This window comes from Phyllobates terribilis, unplaced genomic scaffold (genome assembly GCF_046119375.1).
Source record: "Phyllobates terribilis strain yellow unplaced genomic scaffold, ASM4611937v1 Scaffold_3__8_contigs__length_932513732, whole genome shotgun sequence".
In the NCBI taxonomy this organism is placed as follows: domain Eukaryota; kingdom Metazoa; phylum Chordata; class Amphibia; order Anura; family Dendrobatidae; genus Phyllobates; species Phyllobates terribilis.
This window is the reverse complement of record NW_027362763.1, coordinates 501,539,461-501,557,850: the sequence shown is the minus strand read 5'-3', so window position 1 is coordinate 501,557,850 and position 18,390 is coordinate 501,539,461. Positions and strand designations below refer to the sequence as shown.

Sequence of the window (18,390 nt, the reverse complement as noted above, 5' to 3'; positions counted from 1 at the left end):
TTAAGCTATCTTATAATGTTTACTTGTTTATAGTTGCTTGTGTATAATTTTGTGTTTCTAGTTCTTTTTAGGAGTCCTTGGTGGATTTACCGGGAATCCTTGTACATAGTTGGAGCGTAACCCAGGATGGACTAAAGACTGTTAAGGACTCGGGGCAGGACAGGCCCCTACCTGGTTACGTCTCCCTGTTTTGGTGAAATGGACACCTTGCTTTTCAAAACTGCACCCGGTTGCGGACACGCCGTAACCATCTTATGTGTTTTTCTTATTGTATTGTTATTGTTATACCTTGTTATGTTTTTCTAAAAAAAAAAAAAATATATATGTTTAGTCCCGGAGTACTAAATTTCACTAGGGGGGAATGTGACACCCCAGGGGTCTGGTTGCCACAGTGATAGAGATATTACGTCTGAGAGCAGGTGGGAGGTCCTTTGGTCAGGGATCCTGTGCATGCCACACCTCCTGCCCAGTCTTGGGAGGGGAAGGACTTCCCCTATATAAACCCGGGGCTGAGGCAGGGTTAGGGAGAAAGAAGACAGAACAAGAGTAGAGAAGAGAAGCAGCATAGCAAGAAACATCAGGAGCTCTGTGGGGAGCAGTGTTACAACGAGTCAGGGGCTGGCAGCTGCAGAGCTCGCCCTGACTGAGAAGATTTCTAACCGGACCCGGAGTCCGAGGCTGTGGGGACTAACTCCAACCCAGCAGCAGAAACCGTCCGGCAGAGGATTTCAGGTCCTCTGGCCCAGAAGCCCGAAGGCACGGTCACACACGTGGGACCAGCACCGCCATCGTGGAGCGGAAGCCATTAGAAGGCCCCGAGTCACCGGCCATACGGGTGAGCACCACACGGTACACTCAGGGACGTGGGCTACTTATTCCCGCCTCTAGCAAGGTAGCCAGAAGAGTACAGTTAGTTGGGAAGGCCTACAACTCCGCCTGGCCAGGGGAAATCCCATCTGCTCAAGGACTGACCAGGCCCCTATCACTAGCAAGTACTCCGGGAGGGTCCTTCTTTGTCACCAGTAAAGACCCTGAACTACACCGCACCGTCTCTGAGTGGTTCCTGCTACCCCCATCATCCACGTCGGCTGCCCTGAGGCCATACCCCTCCCGTTGGGGGTTATACCATCCACGCTGCACCATCCTTCCACCGGCCTCAGAGGTCTGCCCTGCAGCGGCAGCTCCATAGCTGCATTCAACGGGTGGCGTAGTCACCAACCATCTACTGCTAGTACATCGCCGCTCAGTTTGACTCCCTGGGCACGGACCGGGTCGCCGCCACGAGACTACAACCCTCAAGAGATCCGGCTCCGGGTAAGCTCCCGCGTGCGCATCGCAGCGCGACACAGGCCCAGGGGCGCGTCAGTAGATTTGGATACTGATATGCCTACCTCCTGGAGAGTGTTGTTCACTTGGTTGGCTGTTGTGAAGCGGTTTCTCTTCACTATGGAGATTATTCTGCGATGATCCACCACTGTTGTCTTCCATGGGCGCCCAGGTCTTTTTGCAATGATGAGTTCACCAGTGCTTTCTTTCTTTCTCAAGATGTACCAAACTGTAGATTTTGCCACTCCTAATATTGTAGCAATTTCTCGGATGGGTTTTTTCTGTTTTTGCAGCTTAAGGTTGGCTTGTTTCACCTGCATGGAGAGCTCCTTTGACCGCATGTTTACTTCACAGCAAAACCTTCCAAATGCAAGCACCACACCTCAAATTAACTCCAGGCCTTTTATCTGCTTAATTGAGAATGACATAACGAAGGGATTGCCCACACCTGTCCATGAAATAGCCTTGGAGTCAATTGTCCAATTACTTTTGGTCCCTTTAAAAACAGGGTGGCACATGTTAAGGAGCTGAAACTCCTAAACCCTTCATCCAATTTTAATGTGGATACCCTCAAATGAATGCTGAAGGTCTGAACTTCAACTGCATCTGAATTGTTTTGTTTAAAATTCATTGTGGTAATGTCTAGAACCAAAATTAGAAAAATGTTGTCTTTGTCCAAATATATATGGACCTAACTGTATATCCATCTGAACTAACAGTCCTTCTAAGGACTAATCCAGATGCCTATATTACTGGTGATAGCAGGAGTTAGACAGGCAGAGTTTGCGGACACTGCATACATCAGAATAAGGTCCATTGCACGTTCTGTCTGCTGCTGCTGTTACAGATATCCATAGCCCTAGATAGCAGGGCTATTTTTTTTTTTGCTCTTAATCCTGATTATGTGCTTAAAAATCAATACAGTACACCATTTTACTGCTCCATTTGCTTGTTAGCAGAATACAGCCAGATTGTTTTGATTTTATTTGCATTGCTGTATTGTGGAAGCAGAGAAACTTGTCCAGCATCCGACATGATCCCATATTACTGCCGTAATAATCGTGACATTTTGTAGTGTGCCAAATATTGCACTCCAGTTAAAGTCTGCCAGTTGTGTGGTGTTCAATCTATTCCCACTTAGTCACTGACCAATACCATATCTCTAACACCACTGCCTAAAACCGTGGTCCTCAGACGGGATCAAATATTACTGCGCTAATAATCCAGAATTTTTTGGGAGCATGCCAGATATTACACTCTGTAACGGGTCTGGGAGGCGGAACCTCTGAGCAACTATACAAGAGGGCAGTCCTTGTAAGGAAGCGGGTGGCTCCCAGGGAAGACGGGCAGGTAGTCACGGCAAGTGACAGGGACAGTCTCTGGGTAGAGGGGCAGGTAGTCACGGCAAGTGACAGGGACAGTCTCTGGGTAGAAGGACAGGTACTCACGGCAAGTGACAGGGACAGTCTCTGGGTAGAAGGACAGCAGGCAGGTGACTGGTGAGTGCTCCCAGGTGAGTGGGCGAGAGTCTCTGGACGGGCAGGTGGTCACGGCTAGTGACGGCAGAGCCTCCAGGTAGGCTAGCAGGCAGGTAGCAGGTGAGCGCTCCTAGGTGAGCAGGCGAGAGGCTCTGGACAGGCAGTTGGTCACGGCAAGTGACGGCGGAGCCTCCAGGTAGGCTAGCAGGCAGGTAGCAGATGAGCGCTCCCAGGTGAGCGGGCAGGCTGGTCCATCGACAGACTGACAGGAGTCGGAAGGCAGACCATCGGACCGCAGGCTTGCAAGAAGGTAAACGGATATCTGGCAGGTATCAAGCAGGAATCTGGCAGGTGACTGGCAGGTAACAGGCAGGAATCTGGCAGGTGACTGGCAGGTAACTGGAAACGAGACCTGAGGGCTGAAGCAGAGTGAAGGCTTTGCAGCAACATTGCTCGGGCACCTCCATTTTGGAGGAGGTGCCTTATATATGGTGAAGTCCTCCGGCCATTGGCCGGGGACTCCTTAGGACGACGCGCGCGGCCCCTTTAAGAGAGGGGGAGCGCGCGCGCCCTAAGCACCGTGGCCGGGAAGCAGCGCGCGCTGCCAGCAGAGCGGGAGGAAGACGCCAGCCACAGAGCGGAGAGGTGAGGGGAACAGCATCCCTACCTAGCAGGAGGCAGGGACGCCGACGCTACAGTACCCCCCCCTTTAGGCCCCCCCTTTTCTAGGCCAGACAGAAATTTATCAAGGATGAGAGGGGCATGGATGTTCACCCGGGGCTCCCACGTTCTCTCCTCAGGACTAAACCCCTTCCAATCCACTAGAAAAAAGGTCTTTCCTCTTACCCTTTTGGTGGCCAGAATGTTCTCTACCTCAAACTCGTTTTCAGCGGAAACCGGAGCAGGAGGCGTACCTGTAGACTTGGAAAAAGAGTTAAGTACCACGGGTTTGAGGAGAGATACATGGAAGGAGTTAGGGATCCGTAAGTTGGCCGGGAGTTTTAATTTATAGGCCACCGTGTTGATCTGTTTGATAACTTCCAGTGGGCCGATGAACCGAGGCCCTAACTTGTAGGAGGGAATCTTGAGCCGGACATATTTGGACGAGAGCCAGACTTTATCTCCAGGACGGAATTGTGGAGGATCCAGGCGTTTCTTGTCAGCGTGTTTTTTCATCCGTTCGGACGACTGAAGGAGTGCGGATCGGGTACTCTCCCAAATGGAGGAGAATTCGCGAACGAGAGATTCCGCAGCCGGATTGTCCACCGAGGTGGAGACGGGAAATGGGATCCGAGGATGCTGACCGAAGACTACAAAAAATGGGGATTTGGAGGAAGATTCGCTCTCGTGACTATTGTAAGAGAACTCGGCCCATGGTAGGAGATCCACCCAGTCCAAATGGTGGGCATTAACAAAGTGCCGGATGTAACTGGTCAGGTTCTGATTGATCCGCTCCACTTGACCATTGGACTGTGGATGGTAAGCGGAGGAGAAGTCCAGAGTGACGTCAAGCAACTTACATGTGGCTCTCCAGAAGCGTGAGGTGGACTGAACCCCACGATCTGACACGATGTGGAGGGGCAGGCCATGGAGACGGAAGATGTGGCAGATAAAGTCTTTCGCCAGTTCGGGTGCAGACGGGAGACTCGGCAGGGGAATGAAGTGCGCCATCTTGGAGAAGCGATCAGCGACCACCCAAATGACCGTACAACCGGCAGAGACAGGAAGATCCGTTATAAAGTCCATAGCAATATGCTGCCACGGGGCAGCAGGTACTGGAAGAGGAAGAAGGCGACCGACTGGCAGGTGTCTCGGAACTTTGTTGCGGGCGCAGGACACACAGGCAGAAACAAAGTCTATTACATCCTTGTGCAGGGTAGGCCACCAGTAATGCCGGGTAATGAGCTGGAGGGTCTTTTTCTGACCGGCGTGGCCAGCTAGCTTAGACGAGTGACCCCAGTGTAGGACCTTCTTCCGATCAGGTACAGTTACAAACGTCTTACCGGGAGGGAGACGATTTAGATTCACGGGAGCCACTTGCATTACTCTGGCGGGATCAATGATGTGCTTAGGTTCCTCCTCTAGATCAGATACCAGGAAGGATCGGGACAAGGCGTCAGCTTTGATGTTTTTGTCTGCCGGGCGAAAATGAAGAACAAAATCAAAGCGGGCAAAAACCAAGGACCACCGGGCTTGGCGCGGGTTAAGTCTCTGGGCGCTCTGAAGGTAAGCCAAGTTCTTGTGGACCGTGTAAATTATTACCGGATGAAGAGCCCCCTCGAGCAGGTAACGCCACTCCTCCAGTGCCAGCTTAATGGCTAACAATTCACGGTCTCCAATAGAATAGTTGCGCTCAGAAGAGGAGAAGAGTTTGGAGAAAAAACCGCAGGTTACCATTCTTCTGGAAGATGACTTTTGGGCAAGTACCGCCCCGGCTCCGGAGGAGGAAGCGTCAACTTCTAGGAAGAATTGTTTGTTGCCGTCCGGACGATGCAGCACCGGGGCGGAGGAGAAGGCCTGTTTTAAGGAAAGAAAGGCCTCCTCAGCTTCGGGCGGCCATCTTCTGGGGTTAGTACCCTTACGGGTGAGCGCAGAGATAGGGGCAGTCCGGGAAGAGAAGTTCGGTATGAAGAGACGGTAATAGTTGGCGAAGCCCAGGAACCGCTGAATAGCCTTCAACCCCTCTGGTCGGGGCCACTTCTGGATGGCAGACAGTTTCTCAGGATCCATTTGTAGGCCGGTCTGAGAGATTATGTAGCCCAGAAATGGAAGAGAGGTCTGCTCAAAGATGCACTTCTCATATTTAGCGTAGAGGTGGTTCTGCCTGAGCCTGAGCAGGACCTGACGAACATCCCTCCGGTGAGTAGGAAGGTCCGGAGAGAAGACCAAGATGTCGTCCAGGTACACCACCACGCAGGAGTAGAGAAGGTCACGGAAGATGTCATTGACCAACTCTTGAAAGACGGCAGGAGCGTTACAGACACCGAAGGCCATTACAAGGTACTCATATTGGCCGTCCCGGGTGTTGAATGCCGTCTTCCCCTCATCCCCCTGACGGATACGGACCAGGTTATACGCCCCACGGAGATCCAGTTTGGTGAAGATACTAGCCCCCCCTCAGGCGGTCAAATAATTCAGGAATGAGCGGGAGGGGGTATTTATTCTTCACTGTAATCTGGTTAAGGCCTCTATAATCTATACATGGACGGAGTGAGCCGTCCTTCTTTTTGACAAAGAAGAAGCCTGCTCCCGCCGGGGAGGTAGATTTTCGGATAAATCCCCGGGCCAGATTCTCCTCAATATATTCTGACATGGACCGGGTCTCCGCTGCGGACAAAGGGTAGATACGCCCACGGGGAGGAGTAGAGCCGGGTATCAGGTCGACTGGACAATCGTATGGTCTATGAGGGGGTAAAGTCTCTGCTTCTTTTTTATTGAAGACATCCGCATAAGACCAATAGGGAACCGGTAGACCGGGTAGACTGACTGGGGTAGGAGAAGGACGAGCAGGATGAACGGGAACTAGACAAGTCCTATGGCAGTCCTGTCCCCAGCGAAGGACTTCTCCTGTCTACCAGTCAAGCACGGGTGCATGTTTCTGGAGCCAAGGTAGGCTTAACGAGAGTGCGTGAGAGAGTCCAGGCAGAACATGAAAGGAGATGCTCTCAGAATGCAGCATTCCCACCTGCAGAGTTATGGATTCGGTGATGAGTTGGATGGGATGTGGTAAGAGGCCCCCATCCACGGCGGTGACAGATAAAGGTACGGCCAGAGGTTTGGTGGGAATGCGGTATTTCTCTACCAGAGACTGAGAAATGAGATTTCCAGCAGCTCCTGAGTCAAGTTGAGCCAGTTCGAAATAGCGGTTCTCTCCGCAGGTGATAGAGACTGACAGCATCAGAGATGGAGAGGGTTTACTTTTGTCTAGGGCGACCTCTCTGAGCGATCCTAGACACAGGCGTTTCCCGACCTCTCTGGGCAGGAACGGATCCGGTGCTCGTTACTGCCACAGTAGAAGCAGATCCCCTCGGCACAGCGTAAGTCTTGACGGGTTTTGACCATCTTGGTCTGGTCGACCTGCATAGGCTCAGGTGAGTGTGCCTGGGGAGTAACGGAGGGGGTGACGGGTTTCTGGAAGGTGGGCGCTAGACGTGGAAACCTCCTCTCACGGGTGACCTCTTTGGCGCGCTCCAGGAATCGGATGTCATTCCGGGTGGCAAGTGTTATTAAGTCGTCGAGAGGGGTAGGAATGTCCCGACTGGCGAGTTCATCTTTAATACGGCTGGACAGACCCTCCCAGAAGACAGACACCAGAGCGTCGTTATCCCAGGCCAGCTCCAAAGCAAGGGTACGGAACCGTATGGCATATTGGCCCACGGTAAGATCTCCTTGACGGAGGCGTAGCAGAGACGATGCGGATGAGGTCTTCCGTCCGGGTTCGTCGAAGACTTTCCGGAAAGCCGTGAGAAAGGCTGGCAGGTCGGACACCAGGGGATCTCCTCTCTCCCACAGAGGATTTAGCCAAGCCAGAGCCTCCCCCGTGAGGTGGGACATGATAAAGGCTACTTTGGACCGGTCGGAGATAAACTGGTGGGACAAGAGTTCAAAGTGCAGGGTGCACTGGTTTATGAAGCCCCGAGCTTGAGCGGAGTCACCTCCGAAACGAGGAGGTGCAGAAAACCGGGGTCCGGGGCAGGATACCATGGTATTGGTGGGCAGCGGCGCTGCCGGGCTGCGAGTCATGACACCAGCGGTGGTTGCAGGTGGAGCAGACAGAGTGTGAAGGCGAGAGTTGACACTCCGCAGGTGACTCAGGATGGACTCCTGCTGGGACCTCTGACGGGACAGTTCATGACATAGGTCCGAGAGCGAGGGAGCTTGGGTGCCACCGGATTCCATGGCCCAAGCAAACTGTAATGGGTCTGGGAGGCGGAACCTCTGAGCAACTATACAAGGGGGCGGTCCTTGTAAGGAAGCGGGTGGCTCCCAGGGAAGACGTGCAGGTAGTCACGGCAAGTGACAGGGACAGTCTCTGGGTAGAGGGGTAGGTAGTCACGGCAAGTGACAGGGACAGTCTCTGGGTAGAAGGACAGGTACTCATGGCAAGTGACAGGGACAGTCTCTGGGTAGAAGGACAGCAGGCAGGTGACTGGTGAGCGCTCCCAGGTGAGCGGGTGAGAGTCTCTGGACAGGCAGGTGGTCACGGCTAGTGACGGCAGAGCCTCCAGGTAGGCTAGCAGGCAGGTAGCAGGTGAGCGCTCCTAGGTGAGCAGGCGACAGTCTCTGGACAGGCAGGTGGTCACGGCAAGTGACGGCGGAGCCTCCAGGTAGGCTAGCAGGCAGGTAGCAGATGAGCGCTCCCAGGTGAGCAGACAAGAGTCTCTGGACAGGCAGGTGGTCACGGCAAGTGACGGCGGAGCCTCCAGGTAGGCTAGCAGGCAGGTAGCAGATGAGCGCTCCCAGGTGAGCGGGCAGGCTGGTCCATAGACAGACTGACAGGTCTCGGAAGGCAGACCGTCGGACCGCAGGCTTGCAAGCAGGTAAACGGATATCTGGCAGGTATCAAGCAGGAATCTGGCAGGTGACTGGCAGGTAACAGGCAGGAATCTGGCAGGTAACTGGAAACGGGACCTGAGGGCTGAAGCAGAGTGAAGGCTTTGCAACAACATTGCTCGGGCACCTCCATTTTGGAGGAGGTGCCTTATATATGGTGAAGTCCTCCGGCCATTGGCCGGGGACTCCTTAGGACGACGCGCGCGGCCCCTTTAAGAGAGGGGGAGTGCGCGTGCCCTAAGCACCGTGGCCGGGAAGCAGCGCGCGCTGCCAGCAGAGTGTGAGGAAGACGCCGGGCACAGAGCGGAGAGGTGAGGGGAACAGCGTCCCTGCCTAGCAGGAGGCAGGGACGCCGACGCTACACACTCCATTTAAAGTCTGGCAGTTGTGTGTTGTTCAAACCTATTCACACTTGGTTGCTGACCAATATCATACTAATAGGCCACTGCCTAAAACCGTGGTCATCAGACGTGATCCCATAAAACTGTGGTAATAATCCTAACATTTTTTGGAGCGTGCAAAATATTATGCTCCATTTAAAGTCTGCCAGTTGTGTGTTGTTCAAACCTATTTGCAGTTGGTCACTGACCAATATCATATCTGTGAATAATGTTGCCCTATTGCGAGCTGATCTCGAGCTGATGATACCACCTAGCAGCACCTGTTTCAATTGTAAATGCATCTAACAGCGGTATCGATAGGGAATAGAATAGATATGTATTTTTTTTCTGCAGCACCATCAGCATGCAGTATAAGGCAATAATACCTGGCTGGATCGGTGTAATACGCTATCCATACTGCAATAGCACACCCGTAAACAAATGAGAAAGGTAATATTCTAGAATATAGAATCTATTTGAATTGTGATTCCCATGATTAAGGAGTGGGTCTCATTTTCTGTTATTGTCTATGCAGCAATTTCAAGGGCTGCCAAAAATTAGGACACATTCAAATACAGATTTGAAGAGTAAAAAAAAAAAAAAAAACTATAAAAACACAGCAGGATCTTTAGTATAACAACCAGACTTGCCAATGTAACCTCAATGTAATCACATTCTAGAGCTCCTGCACCTTCTCCCCCTCTTTGGCCTCCATCTCCGAAATTACATCAGTCGCAAGCTGGAAGCACTGCAGCACTGCCTTGACCAAACGACAACAGGCTGTGCTGAAGATAATATGCTTAGGTGACAAACTGCACACTGCTGCAGAGTTGTTTAAAGCTGTAACAGAGCAGGCAAATCTGTGGGTCTCACCACTGAGCATACATCCAGGCATGGTCATGTATGCAATAGCTGGAACCTGGTGGCAGAGTAATGACAGCTGGAGTAGATACGGTTTCCCTCTATGCCACTCCTTTCATCGACCTAAAGAATATGGCTGTGGTGAAATACAAGTCTCACCAAGAAGCAGCCCTGACTAAGAAAAGTCTGTATGAAGGTTCCCTGACACTCTATAACGTCTTTTTTACTGTTGTTTGGCTCCAGCAAACTATAAGATTGCAATCTATAAGATCCCTTCACTGGCTCCCAATCGCCCAGCATGTCCAGTTCAAACTACTAACACTGACATACAAAGCCATCCATAACCTTCTTTCTCTGTACATCTCTGAACTAATCTCCTGATATATTCCCTTACGTAATCGCCGGTCCTCCCAAGGCCTTCTTCTCTCCTCCACACTTATTTGTTCCTCAATCACCTCCAAGACATCTACCAAATATCCCCCATCCTCTGGAATTCTGTGCCTCAACACGTCCAAATAGCCACCACATTCGGATCCTTCAGACAGAACCTGAAAACTCATCTCTTCAAGACAGCCTACATACTGCCATTGCCTCACTACCACCTCAACACAATAGGAGCTAATGCAACTCCACAACCTACTGTCTCCTTCCCCACAATCCTGTAGAATGTAAGGCTGCAAGTGCAAAGTCTATAAGACTTAAGATGCAATCTGGCACCTTGACAAAGCCCAATTTTGTTCTCCCTCTTATATCTAACAAACAGGTCATGCTGGAGAAACTTGCACCTACTTCCACTCAGTGTCTTCAGCTCCTTTATGAGAAACTAATGTTTGGGCAGCCAGTCTACTAAATAAAATTCCTGAGATGGAAATTGTGGATGACTTCGCTTCTGGTTTTGGGTGCTAATACCATAGCGTGCCATAATTCACTGGATATTCTTGGCTGGTTGGAGACAAGCTCATTCCCACAGAAAAGTACCAGCAAGCTAAGAAGATGGTGTCCTCTGTCATCATGAAGGAGTTTGCTTCTTGTCTAGTAGACCGACCACTGCTGCTGTCTACCTTGTGCCCATTTTAGAAAGTCAGCTATGCCACCCTGGAAGTGCTTAAGCAGCTTTTACAGCTTCCAGCTCACCGACTGGTGTGCGATGTGACCACACATTGGAAATCAACGTTGCAGATGTTGGGAAGGATTTGTGAGCAGCAGAGGGCAGTTGTTGAATACCAGCTTCAACACGCCCATTGGAATTCAGGTCAGCCTTCGCGCATAACAGCTGATGAGTGCGCATGGATGTCTGACATCTGTGCCATACCCCAAAACTTTGAGGAGTCCACCAAGGTTGTGAGCCGTGATGACACTATAATTTGCATCACCATCCCGCTTCTCTGTCTACCGAAATGCTCGCTGCTCACAATTAAAGAGGAGGCATTGCAGGCGGAGCAAGGAACTATACAGGGTGATGCTACACAGCCTGGCCTCATCTCATCTCAACGCGGATTGGGTGATAATGAGGAGGATGAAGAGGAGAACATGGACAGCCATCCTCTTAGTTAGAACAGGGAAGTCTTGGCTGTCTTGGAAATCTTAATAACCCTCTTTCAGTCTGTGGGAGAGCTGTATGAGTTTTGCCTAATGATGACCTTCAGTGGCCTAAACCGTGGCTTTTCTTGTGCACGTTATTTCTCAAAACTCATTGTAGATCAGGCCATTGCCCAACGCTGTAGTCATGAAATTCAAGGATTAAAGATCTTTGTGTGTCGAAGCACTTAGAAGTGTGAGCTGGTGTTGGACGGGCTGCCATTGCTTATGTAACAAGCTGCATTAGAGGACTTCCTGTGAGAAATGACAGCCGGAGTAGATACGGATTCCCTCTATGCCAGTCCTTTCACCAACCTAAAGAATATGACTGTTGTGAAATACAACTCTCACCGAGAAGCAGCCCTGGCTAGAAAAGCCTGTGTGAAGGTTCCCAGACACTATATGGCTGCTTTTTTACTGTGGACTGGCTCCAGCAAACTATAAGACTTAAGAGCAATCTGGTACTTTGGCAAAGACCAATTCTGTGCTCTCTGGAGAAACTTGCACCTACTGCCACTCAGTGTCTTCAGCTGCTTTGTGAGAAACTAATATTTGGGCAGCCAGTCTACCAAATAAAATTCCTGAGTTGGAAATTGTGGATGTCTTCGCTTCTGGTACTGGGTGCTAATACCAAACCATGGCATGCCATAATTCACTGAATATTCTTGGCTGGTTGGAGACAAGCTCATTCCCACAGAAAAGTGCCAGCAAACTAAGAAGATGGTGGCCTCTATAATCATGAAGGAGTTTGCTTGTTGTCTAGGAGACCGACCACTGCTGCTGTCAACCTTGTGAACATTGTGTTGAAGCTTGATTGACCCAGGGCCCACAATCCTCTGTGTCGGGGGAACATATTCCGTCACAGAGATCAACTGGGTCCCAGCTTTCAAAATATTAAACCAGTGTGCCGTCAGTGAGATGTACTGTCCTTGGCCACAACCACTTGTCCATATGTCTGTGGTTAGGTGGTCTTTCCCAGTAACTGCATTGGAAAAGGTACCGGTAATGTTGTGGGACCCGTGTGTTGGTAGCTGGGGACCGAGTACCGAGGGACAACCACAGCCATGAGGTTGCGGAAAGCTTCTGCCTCCAGGAGCCTAAAAGGCAAAATTTCTAGTGCAAGCAGTCGAGAAATGTGTCAGTTTAGAATTGTGGCCTGTGGGTGGGCGACTGTATATTTGCGCTTGCATTCCAAGGACTGGGGTAGGGACAACTGAAAGCTGAGGGATAACTGATGAATATGCCGACTCCAAGTAAACAAAATCTCCTGGATATGCACATTCTTCAAATAAGAATCTGCAAAAACAATTGTGCATGCCCTACTGCTCTGTGGTCTCGCTTCTTGCACCCCTCCAATCTATCCTAAACTCTGCTGGCCGACTAATCCACCTGTCCCCCAGCTATTACCAGCCTCTCCTCACTGTAAGTCTCTTCACTGGCTCCCCATTGCCCAGAGACTCCAGTTCAAAACCTTAACCTTGGCATGCAAAGCCATCCACAACCTGTCTCCTCCATACATCTGTGACCTAGTCTCCCAGTACTTACCTGCACGCAACCTCCGATCCTCACAAGATCTCCTTCTCTACTCCCCTCTTATCTCCACTTCCCACAATCGCATACAAGATTTCTCCCGTGCATCCTCCCTACTCTGGAACTCTCTACCCCAACATATCAGGCTCTCGCTTACCGTGGAAACCTTCAAAAGGAACCTGAAGACCTACCTCTTCTGACAAGCCTACAACCTGCAGTAACCAGCGCTCCACCATAACGCTGCATGACCAGCTCTACCCTCACCTACTGTATCCTCACCCATCCCTTGTAGGCTGTGAGCCCTTGCGGGCAGGGTCCTCTCTCCTCCTGTACCAGTCGCTGTCACGTTTTTATTCAAGATTATTGTAATTGTTTTTGCTATGTATACCCCTTTTTCACATGTAAGCCACTATAATAATAAATAATAATAATAATGATGTGGTTCAGACTCATGGCTACTGAGACAGGACTGTGCGAAAGACCGGGTGGTGGTTTTTGCAAACTGACTGGAAGCATTATCTATTTATCTGCTATCCAACCAACAACCTTTTCACACTGGTCTGGCTTCAAGTGTGGTATTCCGCGACCCCCTAGAAAGTGGAACAGGAAGCTAGATCAACAAGATGTGGGTGCTTGTTGTGCTCCCTCAGCAGGCACAGCTTCATCCTGCCCATGGCCTCGGTCTCTGTGTGCACCATCACCATTATGTCCACTTCCCCGCCCCTTGCCACACACCTTGCCCATTTTAAATGGAGTTTAATATTTGTCATGTTGCCAAAAATGTCTGTATTATTTCCGAAGTAATATAAGATCACGTCTGATGACCACGGATTTAGGCAGTGACCTGGGATGCAGAGATACTTCCAGGGGTCTTTCCCATGCTGTTCCCATGTCATTTCAGCACTGTATGGATGTGTCTGATCATGTATGACACACCAGTTGACCAGATAAGGTAGTAAAATTTTAAAATTACATTTACTAGTGAATGAAATTTTTACCGTTGAAAGCAATGCAAAAGTGCAAAAATGCATCAAAAACGCTACGTGTGAACATAAGCCATGGTGTGGAGGAGCATTTTTGTTTTTGGTTATTTATTTTGCCTTACATACAAGTCATTACCCTGGAGAGAATGTCCCTTAACATTTTTTCCAGGAAAATCCATTTTGGTTTCGTTTTTGTATGTTTTATTGTGAGTCCGTAAAAATGGTGTAATAATCTGACAACATTGTTCACAGCAGTGACCTTGGAATCAGAGATGCTTCCAGGGGTCTTCCACATGCTGTTCCTATATCATTTTATCACTGTTCCCATCGATTTGGGCAATTTTTAGGCCCTCTGCTGACCCCTGGGGGGATCGCAGGAAAAATGCTTGAGTTTCCCATTGACTTACATTGGGCTCTTTCTTCGGGGCAAGCACCCGAGCATTTCAATTTGCTCAACTGGAGTAAAGAGCACCCGAGCATTTTAGTTCTCGCTCATCACTAGTAACAAATTCATGAATAAAAAAAAAAATAAGGCGAGACAGCTAAAATTCAGCCTGATCATGCACATTGCATAAATCTTGGCTGACTCCACTGATCAATAGAAATCTACAGATGATGTTTTGAGAGAGAAGGATCAGCCAATTATTTTGTTCCTGCGAGAGAGATGCTAATGGAAGAGATGTCTGACAATTTATGTTTCCTATCATACACCTTCAGAACACATGCATGCTTTCCCAAACAAAGAGTGTATCCACATGGGATAGTTGAGATAGTTTTCTCTGGGGCAATCAGGGTTTCATGGGGTAGTCAGGTATCCTAAGAAAACTGCATTAACACAACTTATTACCTTTGCAGTGACTCTAGTGAAAAAACATAAAGAGCCAACAGACACCAAAAAGAAACATGAGGACCTGGCAGAACCAAAGAAAGGTAACCATATACGCTATATATTGAAATAAATTGTATACTGTTGCAATCAAAACTAATAAACCAGCGATGGTCAAAACAATTTGAGCAAATCAAATTAAAGTTGAATTTCCTGTAATCCACATGTTCTGTCGAATTTGAGCAATGCTTGAATTGATTTGAGCTAATTGCTTAAAAAACGTTTGTCACCATTTTATACATCACAGTAGACTGTACCTGTCAGAGACTGATCTGTTAAAGACTGCTGCATGGCCTTTACCCAGTATACCTCAGCAACTGTACAGCAGTCTGTCTTTCCTTCTGTACAGCAGCCTCTCTTACTCTCCCCCCTGCAATGTGCTCATCGCACAGCCCAATCACTGCTAACATCTTGCTTCCTGTACATAGTTTCTCAATTCTCCTCTGGATTATTGATCCTTCAACTTCACCCGTTTTATTGGCACCTATTTCCCACTTATCACTTCTTTTACAGCTACTTTTACTTAACCTAAAAAGTCTACCATTTTATATAATGACTAAGGTGAACAGTCACAGATTAGATGTCCATAAGCAGCATCATGAATACCACAAATTCTTCGATGCCTGAATTCTGCCGATGGAAATATGCAAGAGCGCAATAGGGTCTTTTCCAATTAATAAATGTTACATAAGTATTAAAACTCTGAAACGCGTAGACAATAAACCTACATTTTTATCCATACTAATGGATTGTCGTGACTCCAGAGAGCGCAGAAACAACTTCCTTTTCCAGCATCTATCTCAGAATTCTGCCGATGTCTCTTTCTCTCATGCATACAATGTCCATTTTAGGACATGATCAGATTTCATAGTCAAACATCAGAATAATGTCAGTTTGAGGCTAAATACCCTGTCTGGGAACTGACTTTGATAAGTGACTTTGACATCTGACTTTGATAAGTGACTCTGACATGTGATTTTGACATCTGACTTTGACTTCTGACTTTTACAACTGATAATGATAAAAAAAGTTTACTGCTCGCTGCTGGGACTTGAACCCAAAACTCTATGTTCAGAAGCCAGTACACTTAACATTGAGCTATACGCTCAGTTGAAAAATCTTAGGCATTCTTTTTAATTATGGAATTTTCAGTGAAAACCTGTCTGAAACTCATTGGGACTTTCACACAGATCTCCACAATGCTAAATTCAAATAATGTGTGTTTTTGATATGTGACTCTGATATCTGACTTTCTTCAAACATCAGAATCAAAATCACAATGGCTTTTTGACACCTTGAGTATTTTCATGGTAGACCCCATAAGCCAAGAAAACAACCACCAAGCTATCACTTGACCCAATGGCTGACTGGTAAAGCCTCAGCCTCATAGAGTGGAGCTGTGGGGTTCAAATCGCAGAAGAATGTTTTTTTTTAATTATGCTGGATAGCACACAAGCTACAGTGATGTTTTACTTTTAATATCTGACATTCTGATTGTCATCCTGCCGTATTATGAAAGAGATTCAGACATGCTGTCTATTTGCATGGTAAATCACATAGCCAAAGTAAATTGGGAGGCACAAATTTACTATATATCATTTTCCAAATGACTGTACATTTTCATAATTTCTTAGGAAGGAGTCTAATGATTAAATTACTTTATTATAAATTTTTCTTTCCATCCACCCAAGTACTTGCTGCAAACTCCAGACCACCAGGGGTCTCACTACTAGTCCAAGCCTGCTAGACATGGTACTTCTCTAGCAGCAAAAAGAGGCATGATAAGGGGTTGTCCGGTCCAAACCGATAAGTCTGCAGTCACACAGAGTCACTTATCAAAGTCACATATCAAAGTCAGATGTCAAAGTCACATATCAAAGTTAGATATCAAAGTCAGGTGTCAAAGTCACCTATCAAAGTCAGTTCTCAGACAGGGTATTTAGCCTCAAACTGACATTATTCTGATGTTTGACTCTGATATCTGATCATGTCCTAAAATGGACACTGTACACGCATCTCAATTTCAACTTACTAGGAGCGTTGCACTGCTAAGAAACTTCACACTGCAAGCCACACCATTTCAGCACAAGTAAACTTGTGATTTCGCAGAGTTTGACCATCTCTAATTCACTCTCATTGTAAATCAGGTTTATTAGCAAAATTTACAAACAATTTTATGTTTGCAATTAACTAATTAAGCTATAACAAACCAGTTAATTAATATTCTTGCGTTTGTGTGTTGCATTCAACTTTTTCAAATCCCTAGGAAGATTTTCTATGGGGTTCATGTTAGGCAACTGTGACAGCCACTTCGTTATCTTCCAGGACTTATTCTTAAATTAAGCATGTATAGACTTTGAGTCATACTTGGTATTAATATTCTGTTGCTTCCGTTTAGAAGACATGAAGCTTTCTAAAATTTCTGATACTTGAGCAAATCCATCTTGCCTTCCAGACACTTCAGGCTTCCAAAGTCAAAAGTAGACTAAGAACATCATCAAGCTTCACTGTATGAAGGGTGTTATTTTCAGTACACAGTATTAGAGATGAGCAAATCAGTCCTCGCAGAATCAAGTTTGAGTCGAATTTCCTGAAATTCATGGTTTCACCGAATTCAAACATTTTGAGATTCGCTTTGCAGTTTGAAAGAAAAAAATTGCCCAGCACCATTTCCCACACTGTTGAAGCGTCACAAGCCACATGGGCCTCCCCATAATGCCCTGCAACTATGACATCCTAGGGATTATCGTACCTTGTATCTGTGGGCTAGTACCTGGGTCATTACCGATCAGTGATTCGCAGTGGAGCACAGTTTGTATGGCAGATTCATTTTCCATCTCCAGAGACCCTATTTAAGTCTCTCTCTTCTGTGGAGTGTAAGCTCTTATGGTCAGTAAGGTCCTCTCTTTCTCTTGCGTTGAGTGTAAGCTCTTATGTTCTTTCTCTCTCACCTGTAAAGTGTAAGCTCATATCGTAAATGGAGATCTCTCTCTCCAAATAACACTGTGGCTTATTTAAATGATTTCATGCATTTTGAAGCCAAATTATCTTGTACTTTGGCGTCAGTAGATGTGTATGCTTTGTAGTTTGTGCATGAAGGTCTTCAGCGTTTAGTACTTGCCTTTCTGTGCAAACAGAAATCTCAGTGCCTGCTGCCTCCAGATCTTGCTGTTGGCCTTTTGCAGTCACTCAAGGGTTTTTGACCACCTACCTACTCAGAAATCTCGAGGCAGTCGGTGAAAGCTTCCTTTTTACACCATGTTCAAGTAGTGTAGCTAGTGTTTCTTAGGCTTTAAACTTGCAAAATATGTTTCCAATTGTATATCTAAGAAGACTCAATACCTTTTATATGTATTTGTATAATTTTCCTTGTTCTTCACTTTTGGACCACTCTATGGACAGCCTAATAATATTAGTGAACTGGTGGCCATTGCCCACGAGTAACTAAGATTGCTTACGAGCAATGCCAGAAGCTGGTGTCTGGTTATGCTCAAATTTACACCAGGTTAAATTAGCCAAAGAGTACTCTGCTAAGTATGCTTGTTATGAAGTTGTGGATTATTTCTGAGATTGCAGTAGTCATTAACAGTCACATTTGGTGTTAAATGTAATACAGTGTTCTTGTTTAACCAGGTTATTGAAAACATCAGAAAGTTTGTAAATTTTGCTTATAAACCTAATTTGCAGCAGGGGTAGATTTGTTTTCACCGTAACTGCATCTACTAGACATGAGCAAATCTGGAAAAAATTTAATTTGTCAAATTGCAGATTTTCACTGGAAATTATACTTGCAGTTAAATTTATATCTGTGAATT

General features: G+C 47.4%; 1 protein-coding gene across 50 annotated transcripts in view; it reads left to right on the top strand.

Annotated features, from left to right (window-relative positions):
- The window catches only part of TRDN (triadin), a 1,346,604-nt gene that overhangs the window by 1,181,811 nt on the left and 146,403 nt on the right, over nucleotides 1-18,390 (top strand). For 49 of the 50 annotated variants that reach the window (XM_073675989.1, XM_073675970.1, XM_073675994.1 and 46 more), the window contains one exon: nucleotides 14,545-14,619. The exons of the other annotated variant lie outside the window; for it this stretch is intronic. In XM_073675989.1, coding sequence (XP_073532090.1) covers nucleotides 14,545-14,619 — 75 coding nt within the window. The remainder of the gene's footprint in view (nucleotides 1-14,544; nucleotides 14,620-18,390) is intronic. 50 annotated transcript variants of the gene reach the window in all.